Source organism: Salvia splendens, chromosome 5 (assembly GCF_004379255.2).
Source record: "Salvia splendens isolate huo1 chromosome 5, SspV2, whole genome shotgun sequence".
Taxonomy (NCBI): Eukaryota; Viridiplantae; Streptophyta; class Magnoliopsida; order Lamiales; family Lamiaceae; genus Salvia; species Salvia splendens.
In genome coordinates, this window is record NC_056036.1 from 14,969,467 (window position 1) to 14,980,432 (window position 10,966).

Here is a 10,966-nt window from a genome sequence, read left to right on the forward strand (position 1 = left end):
TCGAGTGATTCTAACAATTGGGAAGTCAAAAGGCTATCTTGACGAACTGACAACTTGACTAGACAGAAGAAGGGAGGGGGAGGAATCTGAGGCTGTAAACGCTTGGATTGACCTTAAACTTGTGGGGATGGCTGCTAGGAAAATACCAGTTTATGCGCTTATGTGTTTTCTTTTCTTTTGTGATTTTTATGTGTTTCGTGTTGTAGTTGTCTAGGTCTAGGAGCCTGTTTTGTTTGTGGAATAGTACTTGGGGGGGGACCGTGCATTGAAATTCGCCTTATTTCTTTTTCTTGTCTTTCATACTTGAGGACAAGCATGGTTTAAGTGTGAGCAGTTTGATAAGGCTAATTTCATGCATGGGTCTAGGGATTTAATTCGTGATTTTACTGGGGCTAACGCACGTTTTAAGCCAGGTGTGTAAAGGAATTCGCCAGGTCCAAGAAAGAAGACCAAAAAATCACAAGGTCGAGGAACTGGCGATTTAGTGAACGATTATGAAGAGAATTGCTCGACGGAGGAAGCTCTAGAGTTGAAGGGTAGAATAGGGATTTCTACGAAGACTCAAGGGCTATGTCCGCATCTATAAAAGGCAGAAGCATGCAAGCTGGAGGGATCTTCTCGGTGGAGACCTCACCACAGCTTGTTGCCTAGTTCACTTTCCCACACACACACTTGATACTAGTTTGAGGAGATCTCAGTTCACACGTTCGGGTTTCATCTTAGCTTCCGATATGGTGTAACACCGCTCTTGTTAGGAGCGAAGAAACAATTTATTTTCCGCTTTCCGTATTTTACTTACTCTGCCGAGCTTCGTTGTTCGAAGCTCGGTTCTCTGTTTTCACCAAATAGTTTCTGGTTTAAATGCAAGTTTGATTTTCCGTTATGGTGATTGTGTTTATTTCTAGTTTGATTGCTTCGTTTATTGAGATTTTGGTGTTTTAAATTGTCTGAGTTGGATGCGTTTCGCAGCTGTTTTCTGAGTTATTATAGGTTAATGGTCAGATCTGGGAAGTTGGAGTTGGATTGTGGAAGAACTTTGGTTGGATTTGCTGGATTTGTTGGTTGTTGGGTTCGGATGTCTTGGATCCGGAGTGGATCAAGTATTCTGACGTGAATCTGAGTAGTTTCGATCTGATTTTCATGCTTAGTTTACGAGTTTTTCTTTCATTCCGTCTAGTGTACGCAGATCTGATGTGTTTCCGTTTTGTGGCAAGTTTCCGACGACCAAATTTCTATATTCTGTTCGAATCTCGCTTTGTGCTCTGTTTTGTTCATCTGCAAGTTTAATTCGGTTGAGAGGATACATTTCGCTGCGAGCTAGCGTCAGAGTTTGTTATCTGCAGTTTTTTCCGTACTTGCCACTTTTGGAATTATGGTCCCCACTTTCAGTTATCTTCTGTTTAGCTAGATTAGGTAGTTGTTTACACTGTCTAGGAAGTGGTTATGTTTCTTGCTGTTGAAGTCTGAATTTACAAGTTTAATATGTCCTAGGTCTAGCATTTACATTTCCTGCCTAGGTCTAGAGTTAGTTTAAAATTCTCAACCCTTTTGCGTGGCAGCAGCCATTTGTTTGTCCAAAGCCTCTGAGCACTACTTTGCGAGTCCATCTCTGTGGGATCGACCCCACTTCCCTATACTAATTCATAGTATTCGGGTTGAGGGATTTATATTATTTTTTGAAAGGGGAGTTGAGAGTGCCCAACGACTGAAGCACTGTATGTTCTCTTGAGTTCCTGGACCCTGTGCTCCAGTGGACTTAAGAAGCATGGTGTCTTGACCGAGCGCTTGCATTGATCAATTTCTGTGCATACGTACGAAAGAGCCTCTCAGTTACTTTCATACGCTTTCAATATTTATTAACTATTAAGTATAATGATATTATCTCAATGTTGTACTGATATATAATTTGCATTGTTGGATTGAATATTGTTTATTATGTGTTACAACATCACTTTTCATAATTTAAATGTTATTTAAGAGTATGATATTATTTGTAATTTAAATTGTTAAATTTACTACTATCTTTTATCCGATTTCAATGCCAATACGAATTTCTAGCGAATACATGAGATTAGTCCAATGATGATACTTTTTTTCACCTATGAATAATGATGATACACTACTTGATAATCTTTTAAACATTTATGAGATTCATGTTATGATTATAAGGGTTTTATGAAATTACCGTGTAGCAAATTTGATATGCAAAATAGTGGTACTTTACTATTTTACTTTCCAACTAAAATTTGAATTGTTCACCGTTTTAGTTTATTCCATAATAATTCAAAATATAATCCAAAAATGGAATTGAATCGCATTTAATATTTTTCACATGCACTTCAATAAATTTTAATTTGGCACCAAAATATATTCTTCTTTTTTGGCACGTGTACTTTTATAGTATTTTCCTACATGCATTTCTGTAAATTTTAATTTGCTGGAACTATTTTTATTTTAAATATCTTGGAAATTGAATTGTAATTTATCTTTTAGTACATGTGCTAAACTTTTTAATATGCACAGAACTGTTTTTTTTTTATATTTTGTACATGCATTTGAGCACTTTTATAGAATTTATTTTGCGAACCTCGAATCCTCAATCATTTAACACAATCAATTGCTAGTTAAATGGTGTCAATCATTTAACCATTTTTTTAAAAAGAAAATAAGCTACTTAGATTCGCCCCATAAAAAATTACAGTATAAATAAATCAACACCGCCAAAATCGGAATTTTCCCTTTGAATAAATGCAGTAAACTCATAATTTTACACTCAGATTGAAATAAATGGTTTATATGGTAGAGGGAGTGAGAGTTCGAAACAACACGTACTATATGAATGTTCACCACTATCTTCACATTCATTATGAAAAATCGATTATTTAATTAATTGTCAACTTACTTTTCCAAATACAACAAAACACGATTACCAAATTAAATTTTATGTGAAACATATTATAAATAACATTTGATTTAGCAAAATATTCCTAAATCATAGAAGACATAGGATTTTTTAAAGGACTTAGGAAATTGGCTAAACATATTTTAGGAAAACAAATTTCCATATAATTGGTGAATTCGAGCTCTAATATATACATAGTCCATTTTAAAAAGAATATATATATATATGAATGATTCCTCTGTTTTTATTTTATTCGTTTTTATCAGACACGACGCAACTATGAAACTCACATATTTACTGAAATTTTGGGTATTATTAGATGTGAAGCATTTAAATACCAACATGTCCAAATTGTTTTTGTTTTTCTTCTTGGTTTTATTTTGTCATGGGTTGTCAGTCGTCCACATTTTAAATAAAAAATTTGATATAACTTGTACACGTGTCAAGACTGGTTCAATACTTCAATAATCTAACAAAGTTCTAAATTATATTCAGAAAAACTTTAATATTTTTGCACTACAATTTTTCTTGCTTTAAAAGCCTGATTAAACATTTATAAGATCATGGAATATTGGTTGCCAATATCTTGATCGAATTCCAATTTTTTCCATAAAATTAATATTTGTCGTAAAAATCATGAGCTTAGTTTAGTTAGGAATTTCTCACGACAAACTATTCTGGCAAACTACAATTCCTACTAGCATGCCAAATAATCTAGGTCGTCCAAACACCATTTTAGCAAGTCAAAATGTCTTCTTAGACCAAAATGCTGCAATATTAATATAAAATTTATTAAAAATTAAATTTAAAATTAATTTTAGGTTAAATAAACAAAAATTATCTGTTTTTAAAGGTTTCACCCTCGCCACTCTATTTCTATCTACAAGTTTGCCACCGACGCAGACTCTCGAAGTTTCATGTCATGCCATTGTGCCACATATTATCCACATAAGGAGTAATTAGGACATATAGGATACACGTTTTGCTAGAATAATATGTCATGAAAAATTTCAAACAATGCTAAAGTTAATGTTTTTTACAATCAAATTCTAAATTTATGAAAAAAAAAAATCAAAATTTGATCAAAGTTTATAATATTAATGACCAAGTTTCCAAAAATCAACTTAAATGAAGCATTATATTTTATTCATAAAATCATGGCCAATATGTAAAACAAGATGTGAACTCCAAATATAGAATACAAAGTAGGTAATCTCATAACTGAAAGATAACGAGCTTAAATTTTGAATTCAAGCAACAGAAAAAAAGTAGTTAATCAAAAATTTGAGAAACATTATAAAAAACATCACGCAAGAATTTTTTAATCATTCTGATAAACCCAGTCAAACACCATCTAGGAATATTATAAAATAGGAATATATGTACACGCCATATACATTTCCCTTTCTCTCTTTATAAGTATTTTTTTTATTTTTACCATGCATCGTTTCTGATACTATTTAAGACTTCTTCCGTCCCACTTTAGGAGTCTCATTTGAGTTCGGCACAGATTTTGATAAATATAAAAAATATAATGATAAAAAAATAATGGAATGTGGATCCTATTTTTTTTATTTAGGTTTGTAATAAAATGTGAATGGAAAAAGATTAGTGGAATGTGAGGTCTATTATGAAATATTTCAATCGGGACTCCTAAAGTGGAACACCCAAATATGGTTAACCAGGTCTCCTAAAGTGGGACGGAGGGAGTACTAAATATATTATGAAATTATATATATTATCTATATACATGTATATTAAAATACTTATAAATTGTAACTATGATTTAATAAATATTTGTATATTTCATATTTTTATATTTAAATCAAATTAAAATAGGAATATAGCCTTGATAAAACTTAAAATTTGGAATTTGATTTAGATATATTCATATTTTATTCTTTTTAGAACATTTTTAAGTCTTTAAATACTCAAAACAGTATGCCCTCCGTCCGCCATTAGGAGTCTCATTTCTTAGCGGCATGAGTTTTAAGAATGTTAAGAAAAGTGAGTAGAAAAAGTTAGTGGAATAGGGGTCTCACTTGTATATATTAGTTTTAAATGAAATGTGAGTGAAATGAGTTAGTGGAAGATGAGACTCTATTACCACTTATGGTAAAGTGAACCGGGACTTCTGCTCGCGGACGGACAAAAATATGACAAAATAGGACTCCTATATGTGGACGGATGAAGTATAATATTTAAATTAAAAATATGAAATATACAAATATTTATTAAGTCATAGTTACAATTTATATCTTGTATTTAGATAATAGGGAGTGTATTTTATTTCATATAGTAAAATAACAGAAACGATGAATAATAAAAACAAAAAAAAAACGATGCATAATAAAAAAAATTATTTATGAAGAGAGAAAGGGAAATGTATGTGGCGTGTGCATATATTACTGGTATTTTATAATATTTGAATTTGAATTTGAATTTGAATATGGGCCCGCTTGAAAACAAAATTAAGAAATGAGTCTTCATCAAATTTGTTGCGTTTCAAGGGTAAGTGACCGCCGTTTTAACCACAGCAGATGATCCATTCCCCACCATCTACCAGCCCGAAACAGAAAAGATAACAACACTTCTATTTATAAACATCCTAATTAATTACTGCTTTAATTAATGTTGCATAATCAAAACAATGATGGCATGGGCGTGAATAAGAGCCTAAGGGAAGGGCAATTCGGGTATAATAGATGAGAAAAGAGGCCATTAATAAGGAAGGCGGGGGATGCCCAGGTAATGTTAAGATTTTTTTTGTTACTATAAAAAGGAGTTTGCTGGCCACCAACAATGCGCTGTCTTTGTTTCTCTCTCTTCCAGAATTTTCCGTGCTGCTAGAAAAACCTCCGCAAAAGAAAAAATTCGTTTAGAAACTTCGTAATTAGGAAAAAAAGCTGAAATTTCAACTGCGAGAAAGGAGCGTAGAAATCGCAAACCCTAGGAATTGCGCGGGCGTTGTGCTATGGGTTTGCCGATCAAACATTGATGATTTCAATTATCTGATAGCATTGATTTTTGAAGCTCGTTTTCGTGGTGTTTTTTTCGACTGTGAAGGTGCGTGTGGCTCGGTATTCCATGCGTTGGGATTGATTTCCTTTGTTTCGTGGCTTGTATCGAGATCGGGATCGTTGGATTAGCCCTGTGTTTGAATTTCTCTCTTCTGCGTTTGAATTTAATTGCATTGTCGTTTGATTTGGCTTCTCGCCTTTTCTGGTTCAATATTCAGATCTGCTCTGGTTTCTATTGGCTTAGGCCGATTTCCGTTTTATTTTTCGTCTGTGTTCATGGTTTGTTCTCTTCTATGTAGTTCACACGCATGAAATAATTCAAATTTGAAATCCATGACCGGTCGTGTATTTTGTTTGTTGCTGAGCAGAAGAGGTTTGTTAGTGGTGGAATCATTTACTTGGTGCTGTATTTGAATCGTTGTGCTATTTCTTTTGTATTATTTGTCTGGGAGCTGGGACTGTGTGCGGAAAACGAACACTGCCAATGCTCATTTGAATTATGTGATGTCCTAAATGACACTCTTGCCCTAGTCATTCTTTTTTTACTTGTCACGTGAGTATCGAGGTTTCAAGCAACATTTTTTGAGAATAAATTGCACAACCTGGTAGAAATTAGGCAGTATAGCATTCTGATCTTTGTATATTGCACTGGTTTTCAGGGAGGACATGTCATTCTTGAAAGGATTTTGGTTATATATTTTCTAATTGGTCGTATTCTTGCTGGTTGAATTAGCCTAGATATCATTCAACTGTCTCCTATCCTTTCACCTGCCGTGTTCTAACATCATGGTCGCCACTGCTGCAACTTCTGCATTTCTCCCAATACCTTCCCCAGCTTCAGATGCTGTTGGAAAAACATCAGGAAATGCTGTTGGGGGTGTCCCTGCAAGTATTGATGCTCGCGCCACCAATGCTAAGTTGAAATCCATATCGTCAGGAAGATTGCAGGTTAAGGCTAATGCACAAGCCCCTCCCAAGATCAATGGAACTAAGGTTGGGTCTATGGAGTCTCTGAGGACTGAGGACATGTCACCTCCACCAAGGACGTTCATCAACCAATTGCCTGACTGGAGCATGCTTCTTGCTGCCATTACTACTATATTTTTGGCAGCAGAAAAGCAATGGATGATGCTTGATTGGAAGCCAAAACGGGCAGATATGCTTGTTGATCCTTTTGGTTTGGGGCAGATTGTGCAAGATGGCTTTGTGTTTCGTCAAAACTTCAGTATTAGGTCTTATGAAATAGGGGCAGATAGGACTGCTTCGGTAGAAACACTGATGAATCATTTGCAGGTGCAAGCTGAAACTTTATATGTTTTTTTTTTGTATTTCTGTAATTTTGAATTGTTTATGAGTGTTCTGGTGCGCAATTTCTACAGGAAACAGCTCTAAATCATGTAAAGAATGTTGGGCTGCTGGCTGATGGCTTTGGTTCAACACCTGAGATGTGCAAACGGAATTTAATTTGGGTGGTTACCAAAATGCAGGTTGCTTTCGATCGCTATCCTACATGGTAAGTTTTTGCTCTCAACACAATTAGCAAAGCAGCTTTAATCATATTATATGTGGAAGAAATTTGAATGAGTGTTTTCTTATTATTTATAATATGATGGGGTGATGCTTTGTTTTTCAGGGGTGATGTTGTTCAAGTAGATACCTGGGTAGCTGCATCAGGGAAGAATGGTATGCGTCGAGATTGGCTTGTGCGTGATAGTAACACGGGAGAGATATTAACTAGAGCTACAAGGTTAGGAATTATATTTGATCAGGCAAAATTTGGTATATTCATAAAAATCAATGAAGAATTTTTTAGTGAAGCAGTTGTTTTCTTATGGTAAACTAGTTTGCGAATGATGAACAGTGGAAAATTGATCTTATTATACACTACTTGGTTGAATCGGACTGAAATGGAAAGTAAAGCTGGAAGTTAAACCACTCACCTTTTATTAGACTGATAATTTGTTTGGTTTTACCACACTTGAAGCTGAAATGTGTTTTTTGGGGAATAATGTCAGTCTATGGGTAATGATGAATAAAGAGACACGGAGGCTGTCCAAAATTCCGGATGAGGTCCGAGGAGAAATAGGTAGTTATTTTGTAGATTCTCCTCCATTAGTGGATGACGATAGCAGGAAGTTACCGAAGCTTGATGAAAATACTGCAGAGCACATTCGTACTGGTTTGACTGTAAGTAGCAGTATACTTCTGTTTATTTTTTCCTTTCTCGTACAATTTTCTTGGAATCAGTTCTTGCTGCACATCCTAAAGCATTTGTCTTTTGTGTGCAGCCTAGATGGAGCGATTTAGATGTAAATCAACATGTGAATAATGTAAAATATGTTGGTTGGATACTTGAGGTAAGCATTTTCATTAACTTGGATTTTACTTAATCAGCAATATGCCTGTTAATTTACCTTGAAGAGCTTGAAACATCTTTTCATTACTGGTAGAGATGTAGGGTGTGGCCTCTTCCTCTTTGATGTTTATACATTAAACTGAACTCCAGCTTAGATTGGGATATTGACACATTGTTAAGTTTCTCAAAACCATAGAATGTGAGTATCTCATTAGTCATGGACTCATGAATAGGCACAATCAAATAATTTTCTTTTAGGCAATTTCATTCAACTTTGAGACGAGTATTAGTAAGCCAGGTTTTGAAGGTATTTCAGCATCGATATGATCTAATGTCAAAAATATTAGTTGGCTAGGTTTAGTTTCATGCTTCTGAGGTTTTTCCAAACATGTGGGTTCTTAAGAAGGGTTGGGTTCACATTTACTCTCTCAGAAGCTGATATGGGAATTTATAATCCTACAGCCACCAAACTCTGGTATTAGTTACTCAAATCATTTATTTCCATTGGCAAGAGACTAGATGTATGTTTAGAAAATGATCTAAAAGCCATTTTATTTGCTCAAAGGTTTGTCAAAAAATGTAAAGAGAAAAATTGCAACTTACCTTTATATTACTTAAAAAGGAAAACTTGAAACTCATTGAAAAGGAGTGGGCATCATTGATTCTGGTCTTGCTAGTTTCTTGGACTTCCCTTAATGCTGACCAGTATATCCTTCAATTTGATTGTTCTTGGGTTTCTTTCATAGATTTATATTTGGTCGCTGTCCGAAAGCTTCAATTAGATTGACAGTTGACTTTCTTCTGCAAAATTTAGTTGTGCACGGGCAGTGTTTATTCTTTTCGTGCACGCGTTCTTCTAGCCCTGGCTTGTTTGCAGTTGAGTTTTGTTAAAGGTGTGTGTTATCTTCCATTGCAGAGTGCTCCGCTGGAAATATTGGAGACTCATGAGCTTGCTGGTATGACACTAGAATACAGGAGGGAGTGCATGAGGGACAGTGTGCTGCAGTCCCTCACTTCAATTGTTGACAAGGGTAGTGGCGACACGTCTCACCCCGGCATTGTTGAGTACCAGCATTTGCTTCGATTGGAGGGCGGAGGGGAAATTGTGAAGGGACGGACCAAGTGGAGGCCGAAGTTTGTTGACAAGATTGGAAGCTTTGGGCAGATCCCACACGAAAGCGCTTAACGCGTGTGCGTCTTGATACTTTGGCATCACGCCCTTTCTTATTGTCTAGTTATACTACTTGCTTCTCTCCCATTTTCTGCTCTCTTACTCCCGATGTAATAATATCCATTCTAATGTATGCTTTTCTTTTATTTCTTCTTTTTTTGGTTAATTTTTGTTATTTTTTCATTCCTTTTGACGAAAATATAATCGGTTTCAAGCCATTGTAAGTACCTCTCCTTTTTGAATGCTGGCTTCTGTGGTCCTTTTCTTTCTTTATCTTCAACTATACAATCCCATAGCTACTAGTGAATGAAAGTTCCAATACGTAAGCGATATTTAAAGTACTTGCTAATTATGTTTCCAGCTGCTAATTCGGTGGGAACACTAATGAATCATCATGAATTGCTACAAAATGTTGTGAGGTGTCCTTATCTTAATTTATTACTATAAATTGCTACCCTTTGCCGGAAGGTGTCCTTACCCTGATTCGTTACTTGTTGGACATTAGAGTTTGATTTATTTACGTAATGAGATTTGATGAAAGAATTTAACACTCCATTGATGATTTAAGTTGGCTTTTAATTTCATCATATTTGGTTGTATGAATTCAAGAAGTCCCAATTAATTATGAAATGCTTAGATTGCCACCACATAAAACAAACACTTGAAAAAGACAGAAAAATAAAATCAATAGGCGACATGAGATTATGAGAGATCAGTATTGATTTGGACTAATTGAATCTCCATCTATTCAACTCAAATGATCAAGAAAAGATGCTCGTAGGGAACAGAATATTTAAAATTCAAACTTGGCATCTTGGTGTTGGGGTTAGGTGGAACAATATCTAAACTACTTATAGGCCAGAATCTTCTATTCACAGTTATTCTAGAATTAGTACGTAATCTAGTGGAAAAAGTGTTAATAATTATTGTTGGGTAATTATATTGATAATTATGATGACAGCTAGCTGAGAACAATCAGAAGAGGGTTGTGGTGTGAGTTCAAATCGATACACTACTTATTTACTTTATCTTTTACTTTAATCACATTTTGATATATAATCAATCATAAATCTTGAAGTTATATTTTAAAATAAAGTGAATTACCTAAGTGAGATGTATTTCTTAATCCTTGTATATAAAATATGATATGTGTCATTCAATTGTACGCCACTTTGATATATTGTCAATATGTGCGATTTTTTTCATAACTTGGTAGACATAATATTTTATGTAGTAGTAATTAATTAATGACTAATATCTGTTAGATATGTTATTGCATTAAAACTTGTGCGTCTGACCTATGATAATATCTCCAAGAGGTGTTTGGAAAAAAATTTATTATTCACTAAAAACTGACATCTTAGACACGAAAAATGTTGTAAATTACAATAGAACTCAGATTACTCGTAATTTTGGGATTGAATGTGAAGTCAATAATATTTTATAATGATACAAACTAACCGAGTATTACATTGGATATATATTAAATTATGAGTTGATTAATTTAATAATCAATA

The 10,966-nt window shown here is 34.4% G+C and overlaps 1 protein-coding gene across 3 annotated transcripts; it reads left to right on the forward strand.

Moving 5' to 3' along the window:
• The first annotated feature begins 5,683 nt into the window (after positions 1-5,683).
• Positions 5,684-9,722, forward strand: LOC121805566 (palmitoyl-acyl carrier protein thioesterase, chloroplastic-like). 3 transcript variants are annotated; one of them, XM_042205471.1, is made up of 7 exons: positions 5,684-5,968; positions 6,582-7,215; positions 7,302-7,435; positions 7,556-7,669; positions 7,938-8,109; positions 8,211-8,279; positions 9,195-9,722. In XM_042205471.1, exons 2-7 carry the CDS (start codon positions 6,709-6,711, stop codon positions 9,462-9,464), a joined length of 1,266 nt encoding a protein of 421 aa, XP_042061405.1. In that variant the 5' UTR covers positions 5,684-5,968; positions 6,582-6,708; the 3' UTR covers positions 9,465-9,722. The 3 variants fall into 3 exon arrangements, with proteins under 3 accessions (XP_042061405.1, XP_042061406.1, XP_042061407.1); XM_042205472.1 differs by having other exon boundaries at positions 6,656-7,215; XM_042205473.1 differs by having other exon boundaries at positions 6,661-7,215.
• The last annotated feature ends 1,244 nt before the right edge of the window (positions 9,723-10,966 follow it).